Source organism: Rhinolophus ferrumequinum, chromosome 9 (genome assembly GCF_004115265.2).
Source record: "Rhinolophus ferrumequinum isolate MPI-CBG mRhiFer1 chromosome 9, mRhiFer1_v1.p, whole genome shotgun sequence".
NCBI lineage: Eukaryota > Metazoa > Chordata > Mammalia > Chiroptera > Rhinolophidae > Rhinolophus > Rhinolophus ferrumequinum.
The window spans coordinates 76,217-96,997 of NC_046292.1; the positions used below are offsets into that span (position 1 = coordinate 76,217).

The 20,781-nt window shown below is 51.4% G+C and overlaps 1 protein-coding gene across 1 annotated transcript; it reads right to left on the bottom strand.

Annotated features, from left to right (window-relative positions):
• Positions 1–1,523: 1,523 nt before the first annotated feature.
• ANHX (anomalous homeobox) lies at positions 1,524–16,372 on the bottom strand. Its single transcript, XM_033113673.1, has 15 exons — positions 16,368–16,372; positions 15,688–15,787; positions 15,316–15,595; positions 14,961–15,208; positions 14,744–14,875; positions 13,436–13,723; positions 11,225–11,352; positions 8,718–8,841; positions 7,439–7,641; positions 7,033–7,046; positions 6,875–6,989; positions 5,705–5,967; positions 2,979–3,108; positions 1,800–2,046; positions 1,524–1,610 (listed from the first exon to the last, which is right to left on the bottom strand). Exons 1-15 carry the CDS (start codon positions 16,370–16,372, stop codon positions 1,524–1,526), a joined length of 2,364 nt encoding a protein of 787 aa, XP_032969564.1.
• Positions 16,373–20,781: the final 4,409 nt, after the last annotated feature.

Consider the following 20,781-nt stretch of genomic DNA (forward strand, 5'->3'; position numbering starts at 1 on the left):
GATGTTGCTAACCTTTTTTTGATATCAGAGGGATTATTCTTTATCAATTTGTACCAACTGGACAGTTAACCAAGTTTACTATTTGGAAGTGCTGAAAAGGCTGCATGAAAAAATTAGACGACTGGAACTTTTTGCCAACAATTCATGGCTCTTGCATCACGACAATGCACCAGCTCACACAGCACGGTCTGTGAGGGAGTTTTTAGCCAGTCAATCAATAAACTGTATTGGGACACCCTCTTTACTCACCTGATCTGGCCCCCAATGACTTCTTTCTTTACTCGAAGATAAAGGAAATATTGAAAGGAAGACACTTTGATGACATTCAGGACATCAAGGGTAATACAATGACAGCTCTGATGGCCATTCCAGAAAAAGAGTTCTAACACTGCTCTGTAGGGTGGACTAGGCGCTGGCGTTGGTGCATAGCTTCCCAAGGGGAGTCCTTCGAGGGTGACTATAGTGATATTCAGCAGTGAGGTGTGTAGCACTTTTTCTCGGGTGAGTTCTTAAACTTGCATGTCCAACTTCCTCATATTATTACTACTGCTGCTCGGACATGCAGTTTTGGCACTGAAGGTGGGAGGCGATGGATGCCAGGTCTGCAGAGTGGGGCCCAGGGGCAGGAATGGGGCTGAGAGGCCCAGGCTGGGCACAGGTGGTGTCAGCTGGGACGTCCCCCCACCCCCAGGGAGCTCCATGTGCTACCACACACCCTGGGGTCTCAGCTACCCCACTTCACACCATCCCATGAGCAACTTTCCCAATTGCCCTGTTCCTGTCTCCCCCACTATCCTGTGAACACTGAAGGCATAAACTTGACTTTGTTTCCTGGTGTCCTGATGTATCCCACAAACTGCTCGGCCGTTGTATGTAGCCTGGGCATGGCCACGTCCAACACGGGGGCAATTCCCGGTCCCCATGACGCAATTAGACAGAGGCGCCAAGTGTGGAGCCTGTCCGGCCACAGGCTGTGACACGTCAGCTAATGCACACTCACCTCGGGAAATGCTGGCCGGGAACTGACAGGCGGGGGGGGCAGGGCAGGGCAGGTGCTCAGGGTTAAGTGAAGAAAAGGGGGGCTCAGAACATTGAACTTTAATTGAATACTTGTTTTGCAAACATAGTAAATGACAACCTGAGGGTGAAACCCCCACCCTGCCTGGGCCACCCCGACCACACCACCTCTGGGGGGAAAAGTGTGCCCTTGTCACAGGACAAGTCATGGGGCAGCCGGCAGGGGAACAGGCTCCCGGCTCTGGACAGGCCTTCACTGCCCAGGGGTGATTGTGCAACCGGCCACTGCCTGAGGGGGACGGGCCCAGCTTTGGCTTCTGAGCTCAAAGACATTTCTCAAATGCTTCATCCAGTATTGGGAGCTGCCAACCAAACTGCAAACATGTTGGGCCAAGCAGCCCCGCGCTTCTGAGCACAGCCCCACTGCGCACTCTTCAGCTGGGTAAAGCTCTGTGACTTGTGTTGAATGCTCCCCTGGGGCACTGGCCTAGCTTCCGAGGGGCAGCTCAGTCCAGGCTGCCCCCTGACAGCTCAAGGAGCATCCTGGCCCCCCAGCAGGCATCGCTGGAGGCCTGGCTGTCGGGCCACTGCACCTGGAAAGCCAGCACGGCAGTGCACACAGGGGCCCCTCTGCCTGGCTCCACCTTCCCGCACGTCCCACCCCTGGCTCCCCTCCACCCACATGCAGGCCTGAGGCCTCCCTGCACCGGCTTATTCACCCCAAAAGTGAGCCAATCAGGAGTTGGGACGGAATCCCATGCTACCTCGCGGGATAGCCTCACCTGGCTGGAGGGCAGGGGCTGGCTCAGCTCCATGGTGAATGCAGGGCCAGAGAAGGTGGACGTGGCCGGCACCAGCTCCGGGAAGCTGGAAAAGAACCATTTCAGGACAGGCCTTGAGTCACAGGAGCACCGGTCACACCGTCTGCCCCGTGAGGACCGGGAGCCCTTCCAGTGCCAGATGCTCTCGGGGACGGTGTCCTTGGGTGTGCAGGCCACTCGAGGGGCCTGTGACACCTCAGGTACATGGCTGGGTGGGACAGAGCGAGTCAGAGCAGGCTCACAGAGAAGGGCTGGCGAGCAGAAATGTGAGGGAGGAGAAGGTCACACAGAAGGGACAGGCCTAGGGCTGCCCTCAGTCAGGCCCAGTGAAGCAGCCAGACCCAGAAACCAAAAGCTGTGTGAGTTCACGTCTATGAAATTCTAGAACATGCAGCTAAAGGAAGCGGGCAGTGGTCCTGGGGCGGCGGGCGTGGAGGTGGGACATGGCCGTCATGGCTCACGGCCTTCAGGGCGCGCATAAGTCGCACTCAGAAAACTGTCACCTGCACCATGTAACCGTGATGGTTTACTACGTGCCAATGACTCGCAACGAAGCTGTGTTTGAAAAGGAATCAAGGCCATCAGGTCAGAACAAGAACGTGCTGTGGCTTCCAAGTCCAGGCTGAGACGGCCAGTGCAGAGGCCACGCCAGCAGGAGCGCCTACGGCAGCACTTGCTCCATCTCGGCTCCTGGTCATGGACACCCAGCTGCTCTAGCGAGCAGAGCCTGCGGCCTGGGGACTGCACCCCAATGTCCCCCCATAACCCCGCCCTCACTGGGCACCTGGCCTTCAGCTGCCAGCTGAGGGAAACCCTGAGCCCCAGGGACCTGGTCTTGGGGACCCGTCAGGCTCCCGTGTCTCCTCTGCTGTCTCCTGTACATTGTCCTGGCCCCGTAGCCACAATACAGGCCGTCCACGGCACCCCCAAACCCCTTCCAAAGTGCGATTTGCAATATAAAACCAGGGTCTTTATGCTGCTCAGAAACTAACGCCTTTGTCTGGAGAGAAGAAACTGCCAGAAAGAGGATGTTGGGGCCCAGGGCAGTCTCAGGGAGGAGCCGTCCACTTCTGTGATGTCCCCGAGGAAACTGCCCCCTCTGCACCAGGCACGTCTGCACCTTGGCTCTGCCAGGCTTACCTCTGGGTGAACTCGGGAGCCTGCGTCACCAGGTAGCTGCCTGCCTGCCCTTCTGCCCGGCTAACACTGGTGCCTGGACCCTCATCCAGGTATGTGCTCTGGGGGCTGCCACTGACGGGGTCCGCGAATCCTGCACAGGAAGAAATGCCACACCTGATGTGGGGCGGAAGGGGCATGGCCCCCGGGAAGCACGGCCGGGACCTGCCCCGGCCTCGGCCTCCCTGAGGAAGGACAGGCCGCAGCTGCCCATCTCAAAGGCCTCTTCAGGCTCCCAGAGACCAAAGCCAAGTCGAATTTTGCTTTGTCATTCCAGACCTCATACCGTCCCCACCTGGCTGCCGCCCCATGCGAGGATGGGACATGGGCAATGCACTTCTGTGTGTCTTTTTCACCTTTCACCGTAGGTGTCAGCATGATTTCACTGAGGTACAAAGCATCGCTACCTTATCTTATCCTTTTTCTCTTCTTAAAATGTTTCACAGAGTATCTCAGAATACCTTTCACTCCATCAGTTTTGGGTCAACAGACATTTAGGAGCAAAGTGACCTGAGAAGGAGGGTCCACTTCTGCCCTGAGTCTGCCTGGAGGTAAAACTGCCCTGAGTTCCTGATCTTAGACCCAAAACACAGGCCAGCTGCCCCAGGCTCACAACGTCCTTCCTTCAGTCGGACAGAGTGACCACCTGACATGCTGGCCGGCGGCCCAGACCTGCTCACACCCGAGGACCTGCCTGACCATTTCGCAGTTGACTGCACCTGGTATAAAGACCAGCTCCCCCAGTTCCAGTAGGAAGTGGGTCAGCAACTGTCCCCACTCCAGCCTTGTTAGTAAATACAACAGACAAACATGAGTCTCTGACGGTTGGGAAAAAATGGACAGCAGGAAATGCAAGGCTGACATGATCGATGGAAGGGCTGCACCTAGAACAAGTCTCCCGCCTTCCTCCTTCTGGCCCCTCAGCCTTCTCCACTCAAGGAAAGGAACTCACAGTCCCAACAGTCCTGCCTTCAGGTAACAAAGCAAGTTTCTGAAAATTCTCATTATGACCTGCAGCGAAACATAAGATATTGCAACTATAAGAAGTAACATGAGCTATGAAGAAAGGAAAATTCAGAGATGAGAAAAGAGAACTTGGAATTCTCTTAAAATATGTAACTGTCAAAATAAAATATTGGAAGACAGAGTTTAAGAAATACCTTCAAAAACATACAACAAAAAAACAAAACATAACAAACGAGACGGGCATTCTGAGAGATTGCTGTAGGATTTCCAATATCCACATAACGTTCTAAAGAGAGAACTGAGGCAGGGAATAATCAAGAAAACTATCCAAGAATATTAGGAAAAAACACCCACAGCTTAAGGAGAACTTGTTGTCTTGTTTTAAAAGCAAGGGCTTAACAGCAAAGTGACTCAGAAAGACTCACATCTGGGACCACCACTGTGAAAGTCCAGAACACCAAGTCTTTAAAACACAGAGTTCCTTTTCCAGCTTTATCCATCCATCCGTGGACGAAATATAAAACAAAAAAGTATCAAATGAACTAACAAAACAATTTCACAGACAACAGAACGGTGATCCCCAGGAGTGGGGTGAGGGCGGGCAAATACACAGAGACGGAAGGAAAGAAACTTGGTGTTGAGAGCACACGGAGTGCACAGAGAGCGGACTGTGATCCCATACGCCCGAAAATCATGTTGTTAACCAGTGTCACCTGCAACAGGTGCTCTACAAAGGAGGCAGCATTAAATGACACGTGGCTTAGCAACCACACCGGGTGCTGCAGACAGTGACACGATACCTTCAGATTTTTAAGGGAAAACGTATTGTAAACTCTGACGTCTGTCCCTGCGAAATTGTTGGTCAAATGGGAGACCAGACTACAGACAATCTGACAACATTTGTCGGAAAATTAACGTTGCAGGCACGCTTCACTGCAGAGACATTCTCTGTCGTAACAAAGGTATCAGCAAAGAGAACAAGACCTGTAATTCGAGACACATGGGAGCAAACCCAGGGAAGCAATAGCAGTTGCGTGGGGACAATGGCCTTGAGCCAGCCTAGGGACACATCACCTGGATGGGACAGAAAGTCCCAGCAAGTATTTAGATGGAACACTTGAAATATTGGGAGAAGAATGTGGAAAAGCAGGCAATGTAAGAAAAAAACAAAGGCTACCACAATCTCCCAGGGACATATACACGACCACAGAGACTCAGAACTGGGGGTGACAGCTGAGTTCACAATGAGCATCTGCCTCACAAGATGTGGTGTTACACATGCTACTGCACGGCTGGGCAAGAAACATGAGTCTCCGCGTGTATCATTTAAAGGCATTTAGGGTGCAATGACAACTAGGTCAGAATCTAAATGGTGACATGAGAGGTGGGGGTCTAAGCTTACCTCTGTGGTAGCAGGTGCTGGTGGCGTAACTTATGTGGGCTGAGGGGACAGTGCCGCCATGGCAGCTGTTTCATTTTAACTCTTTCCTCACTGCCCTATCTTTTGTCATGGGCATGTTTTATTCTGACAATTAAAAAATGAGAAGTATTATCTGGGATGTTTGTGGGAAGAGCATCGGTTCCAGTACATCGGCTCTGGGTCTAGTCAAACCCACACAGTTCCCGTGGAAAGTCCTGGCACTTCCCTCACTTCTGTGCCCCCAGGGACCCGAGCAGGTACAGCCTCTGTGCAGAAACCCATGCTCTGTCTGGGACGGACCCACCTGTGGGGCTGGGTTCGACGAGGGTGGCGATGGACTCAGCCATGTCAGTGTCTGCAGGGCGCGTCATGAAGTCCAGCCCATGACTGTGGACCAGCTGCCCAGTCTGAAGGGAACCTTCCCTGGAGGATGCCAGTGCAAGGGACAGCAGCCATGATTTGGGGTCCAGCATGTCGTTGCTGCCAGCAGCCAGAGGGCAGACGGCGGGGACAGTGGCAGGATCGTGGCTGGGCCCCTCCGGGTACAGGTCACCGCTCTGCAGAAAACTTGAGACACAGCCAACACTGTCCCTTTGTGGGCAGAGGCCCCCTTGGGCCAGGCACTGGAACCCAGCACACCCTGATGTTGCTGCCGTCACTGGTCTCCCTGCGGCTGCACAGGTTCTAGAGACACTTGAAAAACACAATGACTGGAAACCTGAGCCTAACAGCTCTGTGAAAGGATGATGGCTGATCTTAAAGGAATATGAAGCAGCATTTGATAGATCACGAACATTCCACAAATGCTCATTGCGTCTCAGACGGTTCCCCCAAGCCTTCGTTAACACCCACCACCAACCCCAGTCATTTCTGCCACAACCTGCACGCCGATCCTAAACTATCCCCATTTCACAGGTGAGAAGGGAGAGACACTGAGAGGTTACGGGCGGCTGCCTAAAGACACACTCCTGGGTGGTGCTGGTGTGGATGCTATGCCAGGCCCCGCTCCTGTCACTGGAGATGCTGATGTCACACCATAAATAGAAGAAGTGTGCCCGGCTTGACGGTTACACAGGATGTGGCCTGACCCTGTGCTCGGACCAGCACTCGCCTTGTCCTCTCCCGTCATCGCAGGAAATGCACAGGGCCTGCCACACAGCAGGAACTCAAGAAATGCAGCTGTTTTCAACCCAACAAAACACAAACCATACAAAACACCAGAAACAGACACCTCACAAGAAAGCAGCGCTGGCCTTTAGAAGGTAAGCCTGCGTGTTTGTCTTCCTACGTCGTTTTCCCGTTCTCCACAATACACACACAGTCAGGCTGTGGCTCCCCAACCGCTGCGGTCACAGCTGTTTCTGCTCTCATCACCACTGCACCGGTTGCCAGGTTGGCGCCAGCATTCCCACGCCCACTCCACCCAGGCCTGGTCTCCTACTGAGGATGGGGGAGCTGAGCAGGATGGCAGTACCTGGGAGCCAGTGGGTTTGGCACAGTTTCGTCTCCAGGAAAGTCCGAGGCCAGGGCCAGAGGCCCCCACAGCCCTTGGGTGGTCTCCAGGGACTGTGCAGGCCCCCTGTCCTCACCTCCTGTGGAAAGCAGATCTCATGGGAGGGGAGGCTTTGTGACGCTCAAGCTCCAGCCTCCTTCCCAGCAGGTTGAGTAGCCCAGCTGTTTGGAAAAGGGTGTCACCACTGAGACATCCCAACATTGTTTGTCCCTTAATAGCTCTCTGGTCTGAACCACAATCCATAGTTACAACGCCCCTGGCTCACTTCCCAAATCTACTGATTTCTGGGCCCGCCGCGCAGTAACCTCTAAACGCAAACGGGGCGGCAGCCCCACGTGACCCTCAGCTTTAGCGTTCTCGCTCCTCACACGGTGAAGCCCTGGACGTGCAGATTGGGGCGTGGGGCTGTCCCTACAACCAGAGACGGACCTAGGCCTGACCCTAAGCACAGGATGCAGTGACAGTGGCGTCAGAAATCAGGCCCCAACCTCAAGGACGCTGGGGCCCTCGGGCCACTCACCAAACCACTGAGGCCTGTCCACACACCCAGGGCCACGGCGGCAGCGTGAGGGCTGCGGGACTTCCGGGCCCCTCGCACTAGGGTCCTCGGCCGAAGGGGCGGCTGCTGGCGCCGCGCGCTGCAGACCCGCCCTTTGGCGCCGCCGGTAATTGGCAAACCAGTTGTACACCTGCTCTGCGGTTAAGCTGGTCTCGGAGGCCAGGTTCTCCTGCCGAAAACAACGCGGCCTCGAGCCTGCTTCCATTCAGAGGCCTTCCGTCCGGCGGCGCTGTCACCAGGCAGCGGGTCGCGGGCCCCTCGGAGCGCAGCAGAGCCATCGAGCAGGCCGGGGGCCACCGAGCAGGCCGGGTGCGGGCCGGAGGCGCGGACAGGCCGGCTGCGCCGCCCAACATGTGCTCGGGCCCGGCCTCCTCCTGCCTCGCGCCGCGGGCCTCCCGCGGCGGGCACCAAGCCACTGCCCCCTGGAGCGCGCGGCGGCCTCACACCAGCGCCCTGTCCTTCCTTAGGAGCCAACACCTGGCTCAGCCGCCCAAATTGGAGAGCCCTGCCGATTGGACCGGGAGAGACGTGGGCGGGGAAGTCACTGGGAGAACTCTGCCGATTGGATGGGAGAAGCGGGCGAACGCGGGGAGAGCCCTGCTAATTGGATAGGGAACAAGGAGTAGTAGAGCCCTTGTTTGCACAGTCCCCTTGATTGGACAAACACCAGAAGTGGGCGGAGCGATCACTTGGGAAAGGTTTGCTGACTGGATGGGGAAGAGAAGTACGTGGAGCAAACAGCAGAGCCTTGCCTACTGGACTGAGAAGAGAAACGGACAGAGGGAGCGGGCCCAGACTTCTGAGCCGCAGGAAACTTCCTCCTGCCCCGTAGCCTGTTCCCTGCGAGCTTCCCCATCCATGCCTCCGGCTTCCTGCCTCTGCACGTACTGGGCTCCACGGGCATCTACCTCCCCCACCTCGGAAGCTCCACGAAGCAGACTCGACACTCCTCACCCTGGTACCCCGGGGCCTAGCCGCAGCAGGTGCTCAGGGAGCATCTGTTGAAGCCACACGTGACTGGGTATATTAGTAACTCACGCAAGAAAACTAAACCCTCCACGTGTGAAGGCTGGACCTGTCAGGGTCTGCTAGCCAAGTAGCTCCTCTCCCCAGGAGAGTTCAAGGAGAGCCAAAGACCAGTGCCCTGGCAGACAGGCCACTCAGGAGGCGAAGCGGGGGGGTGTCCCCTAAGGACGGGGTCGGCTAAGGGGAGGGTTGCCTGGCCTAGCTCTCATCAGCTCTTACCCGCTCATCCTTGCTGGGGTTGGCGCTCACACCCAAGGCGAAGTCATGCAACTTCCTTCGGACCTCTCTGGGGAAGTTCCGGCTCTTCAGGCCCCCTGGGCAGAGGGAGGAGGGCGGTGGGTTCCTGGATGAGGGCAGTGAGGAGGTGGTTACAGACATCCCTTCTCCTGAATGCTGCCTAACACTAAGCACCACTGCACTTCCTCTCATCTCACTGGTCACTCCTGTGCAGCCAAGTTCTAAGGGTGTGGTGGGGGGGTAGGGGGTGGAAGCTTGGTAGCCTGACCCACGCTGTATTCCACAGGCTCTCAGAGTCCTCACCAGAGCTTCCAGTACCACTCCATGAGATGCCAAAGGTGACAAATGGCCAATGACGGTTGAAACTTGACCATGAGGATATTGAGGGTGGTTATGCTTTACTGTTGTGCATATTTTAATTTTTGCAAAAGAAAGCAACACCTGTACTGTTATAAACAAATAGCACCTGTCCATACAAGACTCCATATCCAAAAGCCAAACGAACAAATCTCCGTGGACATCAAAAATGCATCCCACGGGGGCCGGCCCGGTGGCTCAGGCGGTTAGAGCTCCATGCTCCTAACTCCGAAGGCTGCTGGTTCGATTCCCACATGGGCCAGTGGGCTCTCAACCACAAGGTTGCCAGTTCGATTCCTCGACTCCCTCAAGGGATGGTGGGCTCTGCCCCCTGCAACTAAGATTGAACACAGCACCTTGAGCTGAGCTGCCGCTGAGTTCCCGGATGGCTCAGTTGGTTGGAGAGCATCCTCTCAACCACAAGGTTGCCGGTTCGACTCCCACAAGGGATGCTGGGCTGCGCCCCCTGCAACTAGCAATGGCAACTGGACCTGAGCTGAGCTGCGCCCTCCACAACTAAGACTGAAAGGACAACAACTTGAAGCTGAACAGCACCCTCCACAACTAAGATTGAAAGGTCAACAACTTGACTTGGAGAAAAAGTCCTGGAAGTACACACTGTACCCCAATAAAGTCCTGTTCCCCTTCCCCAATAAAATCTTAGAAACAAACTGCATCCCACACATCCCCAATACCAATGGAACTCGAGCCCCAGCTGTCCAACTCTGCCCCCAGCCCCCTCCTGTGCATCTTGGTTAGAAACTACCATACCCCAGCCAATCAGGCCAAGCGCACTGGATCCAGCTTCATTCTTTCTTTTCCTCCGATACATCCAACCTGTGAGCAGGTCCTCCAGAATCTGTCTTAACACAACCCCTCCTCCAGTCTATACTCCTGCACTGATCATCTGCTGTAACTCCAATGTTACCCTCCGATGGCCCCAATGACCGCCATCCCCTTGCTCAGGCCTCTCTTCCAAGGACTGGACAGGCATGCACTGCAGCCTCTCCCCACAACGAAGAACCAATGCATTACATCCTCTTCAGAATGCATTCTCTGTCTAGCATTCCTCATGCTGAATTATAGAATGCACTTTGTTTCCTGGACTACTGTCTGTCGTCCACACCCCAGTGTCAGCTCCTAGAGAGCAGGGCCCAGTCTTTCTCCCAAGCACAAGGGGCTTCTTCACAAACACTGTATTCTGGTCACCACATCACTGACTTTACTGAATGGCACTATTGACAGGTGATCGGCGCTTCTATGGAGGGACGGGACTGCATCCCTGAAGACCCCAAGGCTGACTAACTGCCAGCTTTGAGGACGTATCTCACTTGACTTGGCGGGCACCATGAAAAAATTCTGTCTGGTCCAAAAGGGATCCATGTGTTCTCTTTCCAGGAACCAGGCCATCAACGGAAAGCTCCTGGCACTTGGGCTGTCAGGAGCTCAGACTGAGATCTGCTCCTCCTGACCAGTGGGGAACAACCAAGATCAAGAAGAAAGGCTCTCCGGTCTGTGTCCTGGCTGGAATCCTGGTTTTGCACCTCTCTCATGTGTAGCCTTTGGCAAGTCACTAACTTCTGTGTCTCAGCGTGCTGATGACAGTAATAATAGTTAGTGGTTGTAACGTTTACTCAGAACCGATAATGGTCATGGTGATAATTAACATTGATTTAGTGTCTACTGGGTGCCAGGCAGCCTTCTAAGCACCACACATATCTCATCAATGCCTGGAGCACTGTCACCTTTGACCCTCTTTAAAAGATCCTGTAGCCCTGAGGGGCGGTGCTGGGATTCACTGCGGCACCTGCAGAGCCTCCTGACTGGCAGTTAGAGGACCTGAGGCACATGCCGGGCATCTCCCACGAGCACAGACAAGGGTGAGGCCAGGGTGCTGGGACCCTCCCTGCTGGGCAGTGGCTCCCCTGCAGCTACAATTCTGCCTAGGTGCTGGGCACAGCTGCCTCCGCTGACATGTGGGCAGGTGGTGAGTGCGCTGTGTGTCCAGCCCACTGCCTGACCAGGTGCCTCATCTGACTTTTCCTGCCCCCTATTTCATTCCAGCCCTTCTGTGGGCTGGGTGGCATGCCACTCAGGAGTCCCTGGACACAAGCACAAAGGCCACTGGGTACCTCTTCCTACAGCGGAACTTCTGTACAGGGGTCAGCGTGTCCACGCCCAGCCTCCTCTTGACTAGACCGTAGTGGATGTCGTTCCACAGCTGCACCAGCTCCTGGCTGCCTCCTGGCACCCGGCAACCCTGCCAAGAAGAGCCTGCTGAGACCTGGCCAGCATCACCTACCCTGGAGCACGGGCATCCGACCCACCCAACCCTGGGAGGAGCTGCTTGTTGGTGTGCTAAGTAGTGAGCACGTGGGCCAGAGGGCCTGTGCTCCGGTCCCCACCAGGCCCAGTAGCCAACCATTCATGTCAGCACACAAGCTGAGCTTGGCCCTCAGTCACTCCTTACAGGTGAGGAGCATGAGGCAAAGGGGAGGCAGGTGACGGCCACACACCAGGCAGAGCCATGGGCCACACTGTCTGATCGGAGCTTGAGCACATCTCCTGTGAAAACCCTCTGTCCCACCCGGCAGGGCTGGCCCCTCCACTGCTCAGCGAGTGCCCTCCAAGCCAAGTGGGAGGAAAGGGTCCTGGTCTGTGCCCACCAACAGCTCAATGATTCTGTGACTTGTGCACAGGCCAGACTTGGATGATGGCCGAGGACGCCTGGTGTTCACCTCCGCCGACACTGCAGTGTGTGCTTCTCACCTTTAACTGACTCCAGTGCCCTCCTTGCTAGGAGGTGCTCACAGCCATTCAGCTTTCCTGCCACAGCATCAGCAAAAGCCCCTTTCTGGGTGGTGACTTGCGGTCTCGGGCCAGGATATAGCCAACAGCCTCAGGTACAACCATCAGGGAACCCACACGGGAACCTCCCTGCCTGCAGGACGTGGCCATGGGTGGGAAATGCGTTTGGGGTGGTGGCCTCATTGTGTTTCTCAGGTCTCAGTTACACAGCCGCTCAGCAGACACATTTCTGGACCATCAGACTGAGTTTATAATGCGTCTCCTGGGAGCTTCCTTCACTGGTGTCATTCATGCATCTCATCACTACGCCTTCACGGCAGATGTTAGAACTCTGCAGTCCTTGTTCGTGGACTTCCTCCATATACTTGGACAGATTTCAAAAACCGAGCCCCTGTCTGTCCCAGTTGTTACGCTGGGTGTCGTGGCTCCTGTGATGAGCACACTGTGGCGGCTCCTCCCTCGTGGGGCCTGCAGTGCGGGGATGGGGGGGCACGGGCAGATGACGCACAGACCCACAAATCAACAGGCGTCTCACTGTGAACAGAGGGAGGGTTTCAGGGGGAAGGGACATGGGCCACACTGGAGGAGAAAGGGGCAGTATCTAGACGCAGTGACACTTAGAGCAGAAAGGGAGGAAGGCAACAGACTCTGACAGAGGAAATGGCATTTGCAAAGATCCTGAGACAAAGAAATGTCTCGGGAATGCTAGGAAAAGCAAGGAAGCCAGCGTGACCACTGTGGAGGAAGCTGGGGGCGTCTGGAAAGGAGACTGGAGAGCAGGCAGGCGTGGACCACAGGCTCTGGGGCCAGCGCCCCAGGAAAACCCCAGAGGTTTACTGCTTTCTCTGGCTGCCACGAGCGGATGGAGCGGCAGGAGCATACCCTTGGTTTGGAGGGGAGGGAGTGGAAACAGAAAGGACTGGAAAGAATTGAGTATCTTGAAGGGAAACTCTGCATGAATTATGCCTGGGCTGTAATATGGGGTGAAACGGAAAAACGGGCCCCCAAACCCCTTAGTTGAAACCCTTTAAGCTGCCATGTATTTTAGAACTCAGAATTTCTCAGATTTCAGGAAGTAACACAGGCACATACTATATAATATGTACCACCAAGCACAGTCAGGCAGGCAGCATCCTGCAACCAAACATGCCAGGATTTACATAGCAAAATGCACCACTGTCACCTTAAGTGGATAAATAAAGGCCATAAATAGCTTCACATCAGTGCGGGTCCGGTTTTGATGCAGAATGAGCTGAGGGTCCAAGTCCCACCAGATGAGTAACAAAGATACTTTGGTTTCAGCGGTCTCGACTGCAGACCTGCGGCTAAGAGGCTGAGATTCTGGGTCTGCGTGACTTGGTCTGGCCGACTGGCATGTCAGCGCTCCAGCCAGGACCAGCTGGCAGTGAGAGTTTGAGAAATGGGTAGTTCCTTCTAGGGTTACCAACAGATTTCGAACTGAGAGAAGTGAGAGCAGCCCATCCTGGCTAGTCATAGCACCCCCCTCCCCACCCCTCCCTGGCGGCCAGTCCTACCTCCAGCAGCTGGCAGGCAGCCTGGTGCTGCTCCTGCTGGGCCAGCTCGCAGGCGCATGCCAGGACCACGTCCGCGTTGCCCAGGAGCTGCACGTTGCCCAGGAGCTGCAGGCGGAGCTGGCTGTCCAGCACGGTGGTGACGAAGGGCTGCACCTGGGTGGGGTCGTCCTGGAGGTCCCGGCGCACCCTGCCTGCCAAAGTCACTAGCTCCTCCAAGGGTAGGTCGGCAGCCCCACCACCCCTCAACAGGTTCAGGAAGCTCTGCATCGTGCGACGAGTTGCACCCCTCTGAAAACAAGATGACGGTCACGGACAACAGTCAGCACTGACCAGGCAGATTACACAGCAATCCTCAGACCAGCTCTCTGAAGCCCTTCCTGACGCTTGTAATGTGGCAATAACAAGAGCTCACCTGAGAAAAGGAAGCGGGGCACCAGAGGCCCACTGGTGTTTGCTTTCAGTACCCCCAAAACATCATCAGTCCAGGGCTGCTGAGATGCATGCTGTCACTGCGACAACACTCACCTCTGAACCTTTCCTGCGCGGCCCCACCCTGCTCCTCTAGTACCCCCTCCCCTCTTGTTTCCACCATATTCTTATTCACACGTAGTTATGTCGTTCACTACTTCTCTGGGCTCAGTGAAGGCGGGGACCATGTGTGCTGGGGTCATCAGATTTCCCCAGCATCTGCCAGATGGATGCCAGCGGTTAGGCATCTCTGCCAGAGGTTAGGAAGTAGCATGGGCCAGGCGCTGGGCAGACGCCCTTTACATTCCTGCAAACAGGAGCCATGGGGCCTGCAGGATCCGGACTAGGTACCGTCTGTCTGGTTTTAACTATTTTGATTTTGAAACAAAAAAATTATAATTTGAAAAGCACGCAGATTTAAAGCTTGCCATAATCACACAAATTTCGAAAAGAATTTAAGAAACACTGTACAACGGGATGAACTTTGCTGCGGCTCCCGGGGCCCATTCTCGGGCTACCTGGCCTTCACAACTGCTCCAGTGGTGGTACTAAGTCCCTCCGTTTGTCCGCTCAGGACAACGGGCCGAGAGCTGACAACTTGCACGGGTCCCAGAGTGGGGACCTCAGCAGGCTAGCTTCAGTGTCCAAGCAAAGAGCACGGACCATTACACCCCAAAGCCCACTCTGCCCGCACCCCCAACAAAAGCAATAGCGACTCGGACTCCAAGCCTTTGTGGCCTTTCCTTTTTTTTGCAAATCTGTGCATACATGCATATACTAGCTTTTAAAGCACAGAAGAGACCGCTGGAAGGCCCGCCAGAACCGTGGCCGGAACGGCACCTCCTGGCCCACGTGCGCGTCCCTGCCCAGCATCCCAGGAAAGCGGGGCCCGAACTTGGTTAGACACCTCCCGGCCGTGCCCGCTTTTCCAGCACTGTACCTTCGGTTCACAATTACGCTATTTCCACGGAACTGCGGTTAAAGGCAGAGCTGAGGGGCAGCGACGTTCTTAGATGCTGCCAAGCCACTTTCCACAAAGGTCGTGACACCTGCGCGCCCAGGGCTGCGCAGACACGGCCTGGCGCCGCCGCTTCCGGGCTTTGGCGCGGTTCACGGGTCCTGACTCAGGGCCGCGATTCTCCGCGTCGCCATGGGCAGGACGCCCCGGACCCCGCGTCCTCGAGGGAGTTGAGGCTCCGGGGCTTCGACGGGGGGCGGGAGGGGAGAGCTCCGCCCACGCCACCGGCTTCGGGAAAGGCCGGAACGAGGTTAAGGGCCGGGCGCGGGCGGACAGGACCACAGACTCTGAGGGGTCCCGGACGGGGGCACAGGGGACAGGGACGGGCCCGTGGCTCTGCCGGCAGCCTCACCCCCTACAGCCCATGCCTGGCCAAGGCCCGACGCCACCGTACCTTTCGGGGCGCGCTGCTCCCCCGCGGAGGCCGAGGCCCCTGCCCGCGGCTCAGCTATCGGTGCCGCAGCGCCCGTCCCGGCCCCACTCCCCGACGCCCACGTCCCACTTCCGCGCTTGGCGCTCACGTGCTCTGCCCGCACCCACGGGGAGGAGGCGCCACGGCGGCGCGGAAGGTGCGCGGTCGCTACAAAGTTTCGATGCCACGGCCAATCCCGGCCAGGGCCCCGCCCGACGACTCGGGACTCGGGGCCTTGGCCCCTGGGCTCCTTGCGGGGGATCTGTGGAATCCGGGGTGCGGAAGCCGCGCCACCCCTCGCCTTGGCGACAGCTGGGCGGGAGGGGGAGGAGGAAGCTGTGACCCTTGACTGACCCTAGGGTACCCGTCCGGGTGCACAGCGGAGCCACAGCCCTGCTGGGGACGCAGCTTGGTGCGGACACCCCCCACCCTGGCCCCCGCCGCAGGATGGGCCCTTCAAAAACAAACCCCAAGGAGACAGGGTTGGAGCAGAGGCCCCTGGAGGGCGCGGGGCTAGGGGTTCAGACTCACGCGTCCGCAGCGCTCAGGAGGGGGCTTCAGGGGAGGGGGCTTCAGGAGAGGGGGCAGCCCCGACTTAATTTTTATATATGGTGTTAAGTGTAGATGAAGACTCATATTTTTCCATACAGATGTGTAAGTGTTCCAGCATCACCGTTTTGAAAGACTATCCTCTGTTCGTTGAATTGTTTTTGAAACTTGACAAAAATCGATTGACAATAATGTGTACGTTTACTCAGGACTCCCTTCTGTTTCACTAATCAGTGTCTGAGCTTTCAGATACCATAATCTTTACTGTAACTCAATGATTTGTCTTGAAATCAAATATGCCTTGCAAGTTTATCCGTTTCAAAATTGTGAGTATTCTAGCTCATTTGCTATTCCATGTAAATTTCGGATTCAGAGTCTTTCTGGGATTTTGCCTGTAATGGCATTGACTACAAACCAGGTTGGAGCACGTAGCCACCAGCAATCTGATCCATTAACGTGGCTTATCAATGACTCCAGTCATTTACGTCATGGTTATTCCCTTCGTAATCGTCTTGCGTTTCTCAGCATATATTTTGGTTTATACTTAAGTATTTCATGGGTTTTGGGTGCTGTCATAAATAGTACTGAGTTTTAATCCAAATTTGCTATTCTACATTGCAAGTATATATGACTGGTTTTGGAATACTGCTTTTATGTTCTGCTGTCTTGCTAACCTGACTCATTACGGTGGGATTTTTTCCTTTTTTGTAAGTTTTAAAAAGGATTTTCAGTAAAGGCAGTCATGTCTCAGAATAAAGTTATCTTTGTTCCTTTCCAATCTGTATCCTTTTTCGTTTTATATTGTTTTACTTATTTTTTACCTGGGACCAGCTAGGTCTTCCAGTAGGATGCTGAATTAGAGACGTAGGAGTAGATTCTTAGGTTTGTTCTCAGTCTCAGGCCAGGCTAGGGAGTCTTTCACCCTGATGATGTTAATTGTAGACATGTTTTTAGATGTGCTGTATTACTTCGAGGAAGCTAACTCCTATTCCGTTTGCGGAGGTTTTTATCATGAACACTGTGGGATGCAAGAAATGCTTTTCCACCTATTGCAATAATCCCTTTTTAAAAAAACCTAGGTCAGTATGATTTACAGCGATTTGATCTTGAGTACTGAATCAGCCTAAGCTTTGTATTCCCAAGATAAACTCACATTTGCCTCAATGTATTACCCTTTTATAAACTGATGGATTAACTGGCATTTTGTTGAAGATTATTACATCTATGTTCACAAGGAAAATTTGTAGTGCTTTATTTTTAATAGTTTTTTGTCTGGTTTTGTTATCAGTGTAAGGCTAACCTCATAAAATGAGTTAAAATGTATTTATCATCTTCTATTTCCTGGAAAAGTTTGTATAGAACTGGTGTTCTTCCTTAAATATTTGGTAGAATTCAGTGAAATGACATGAGCCTGGATTTTTTCATTGTTGGGAGGTTTTTTAACTCTGACTTTAATTTCTTTAATAGATGTAGGGCTATTCAAGTTACCCATTATTTTTTTCTTAAGTGAGCTTAGTCGGTCTTTCAGAAATTAAGTCTATTTCATCAAAGTTGTCAAATTTATGTGCACAGTGTCATTTATATTTCCTTCTACTGTTTACTTCATTGGTTTCTGGTCTTAGCATTGTGTTGTCTTCTGATTTTGTAGTTTATCCAGTTTGTTTAACCAGAAGCAGAACAAAAGAACTGATGGTTGAAAATTGAATTTTTTTTCTGCCTTCACCCCCCTATTCCTTACAACTTTTTGTTTTCTCAGGTTGGTTAGTTTCCATTCCACTTTCAATAAAAGTCACGAACATCCTTGTAACTTTCTTAATTCAGAGGTATGTATCTATTATTTTACCATCAATATGGCATTAGTCAGTTTTTGGAACATCCTTCATGCCAAGTTAAAAGAGTTAATTTCTATTCCTAGTATTTTTAAATATGGGTTTTAAACGCTATCAAATGACTTATCTACATATACTGATATAATCATATGGCTCTTCTTTTATTTGGTAGTGGTTATTTTTATGAAATGATTTTCTAATATTGTCTTCCAAACATCCTAATGTGTTTTTATTAAGATCAGATTCAACTGCATATAGCAGAACTCTCCGCCCACCCTCCAAAAAGGGGCTAAAACAAGGTCGTTCATTTCCCTTTTGTGTAAAAGACACCCAGATACTGTAGTCTAGGTGGGTGTAGCAGCTCCATCAGTAGCAGACAACCAAGTCAATCTCCATTGCATTAGAGCAGACGGCTTCCATCCTCGAGGTGAATTCAGGTTCTAAGACGGCTGCTGACATGTGATCATGTGTTGCACACTAAAAAGGGGAAATATTGAAGGACACTGGGGCTTTCCCCAGTCGTTTTCTTTTTAAAGAACCTTCGCATCAGACCCTCTCAGCAACTTGTAATTCCATATAATTACTCAAAATTTAGTAGCATAATTACACTCAACTGCAGAGAAAATGGAGAAATGTAGCTTTATAGCTGATCATATTGTCATTAGGAAAACTACAGTGATTCTGTTGGTAATGAAGGGATGGGATGCTGAGCTCACTACTAGTGATCTGCTGTGCTTACTAATGTCATGGCTTTAAAAAAATAAGACATTGTTAGATGCATTTTGCTATAATTCCACTTAGGATTTTTCTGTGTTCGTAAATATGACCTGCAAGTCATTTCCCCCAATATGTCAACATTCCTGCCTTCTACTGGGCATGGCCACTTGCTTATTACTATGTGTGTACCTTTCTTGGAACATCAATAACAAAATACATATTCATGATATTTTCCAGATTTAGGGGATATACTTTAACAAATATCTGAAATTCTTCGTTTCTCCAAGCTTTCTCTAACCTCTGTTAATCATCATTCTTCAGCCCAGACATCTTGAGAGTGTCTCCTGTATAAGGAGCTGAACAAAGTAAGGATTGGTCATTCAGAAACTATTAGATACTTCCTTCATGGAAGAAACAGTTTCTTTGGTAAGAGATGGAGTCCCTCCTGAAGTAAAGAGCAGACAGTGGCGAGTGTTTCAGAAATATTTGCAGTTTTGAATCTTCATATTCTAAGATAGTCCTAATCTAACTGCCAGGGACCCAACTCTTTCCAGATTAGTGCTCATTCGTGTAAGGAAACTGGTGAGGTTGTGAAGAAAACTGACTGTAAGTAAGCAATTGGCAGAATGATTTCTCACCACTGACTACAACTATACGTACATATTCCAGCATCACTGAAATGTATTACAAACATACCACACAGCTAAAATAAAGTGAACTAAAATTAAAAATGACAACAGCTAAAGCAATACTGGGTAATATACATAGAAGGGACTAATTAATAATTGTAGCAAGATGCCACGAGAGAGCAAAAGTTCAGCTTGTTTTTCTGTACTTAAGAAGTCCATTAAAAACTTAAAAGTCCAGAGTACCTCAGCCCACTTTGGTGATGATGCCACATCCCTGGCAGGGCAACTTGAATGACGGCCCCATCATGAATGCATACTCTGTGAGGGAGTGTTACTCTTACGAAAACAGGATGATCTAACCAGTTAGGGCAGAATGAAATGTGCACCATATCAATACAGATAACTAAAGGTTACAAAACCATAGAAAAGATATCTATTGCTAAAATGTATTTTTAATAAGTTATATTATTCTAGTTAAAAATTGCATTTATTAGGAATGTTGTATGCAGAGTAGAAATTCCTGAGAAATGGTACTGTATGTACTGTGTCTACCATATGTGGCATTGATAAGTAAAATGCCAAACTATACACAACTCATATAGTAGTACAGAGAAAGACAACATCTAAACAGCGCTGGAAATCTCGTGATATGTTTCTCACCCAGATTACTTTTACTTTCTTAAATTAAAAAAAGAACCAAAAACAAACAAAAAAACTTTTATTGTGAACATATTTATACTTATGAATGTTTTCTCCAATATTTTCATAAAAGTTTGGAATATCTGGAACATAATTTCCCTTAAAATAACTTGTAAATTATTTTTCCAAATTAATAATAATAGTGAAGGGAAACTTGCTGCTGAGGCTTTACACCATTTGACACTTTTAAAAATCCTCATTTATTTATTAATATTTCTTTTTGCCAAAGCGTTGTCATTTCTAGATAAAGACTTCCCCTAACTTATAGCATGGTTTCCCCACAATATGAGCTTCTGATCCCTAAAATTTTTCTAATTTTGACAATTCTGCCACTCATTGGTTCTATATTTTCTCCCATAAAAATCCTAGTATTTAATAAAATATGAATTTCAAAGAAGTGTATTCTATATTCATTTGCTTTATGGAATTTCCTCTTTGAGAATTTTATCATATTAAAAGATGGCTTTCCAGCATTCGTTTCATCCATATGGTTCCTCACCTGTATAAACATGAATTCATGGACTTCCTGTGTGCGTTTACTGATATGATTTTTACATATAAAAACAGCTTTCTGTGCATACCCTTCTACATGTTATGTGCTTATGAGGTTTCTGTTCAGTATGAGTTTTATGGTATATGAGGATTCCATTTATAGAGTTTCTCTTCTATATCACTTTGCTGGTATTTCCTGTGAATTTACTTTTGAGAGAAAGTTTCTGACATTTAATTCTTCAATGTGTTTCTCATTTGCATGAGTTCTCTGATGCATAATGAGTTGTGACTTCCAACAAAAGGCTTTTCCACATTCAGTGCACTTACAGGGATTCTCTCCCGTATGAGTCCTCTGATGTGCACTGAGAATTGACTTCTGAGAGAAGGTTTTTCCACATTCATTACATCCATAGGGTTTCTCCCCTGAATGAGTTCTGTGATGTACAATGAGCTGAGATTTCCTAATGAAGCTTTTTCACACTCACTGCATTCATAGGGTTTCTCTCTTGCATGCATTCTCTGATGTACAAGAA

What these genes read in the sequence shown, in the direction of transcription:
- ANHX (XM_033113673.1), bottom strand. An exon ending in ACGCGCACGTGGGCCAGGAG is followed by an intron (nt 13,724 to 14,743) that starts GTGCCGTTCCGG and finishes TCTTGTTTTCAG; the next exon opens with AGGGGTGCAACTCGTCGCAC. An exon ending in CTGCCTGCCAGCTGCTGGAG is followed by an intron (nt 11,353 to 13,435) that starts GTAGGACTGGCC and finishes TCTTCTTGGCAG; the next exon opens with GGTTGCCGGGTGCCAGGAGG.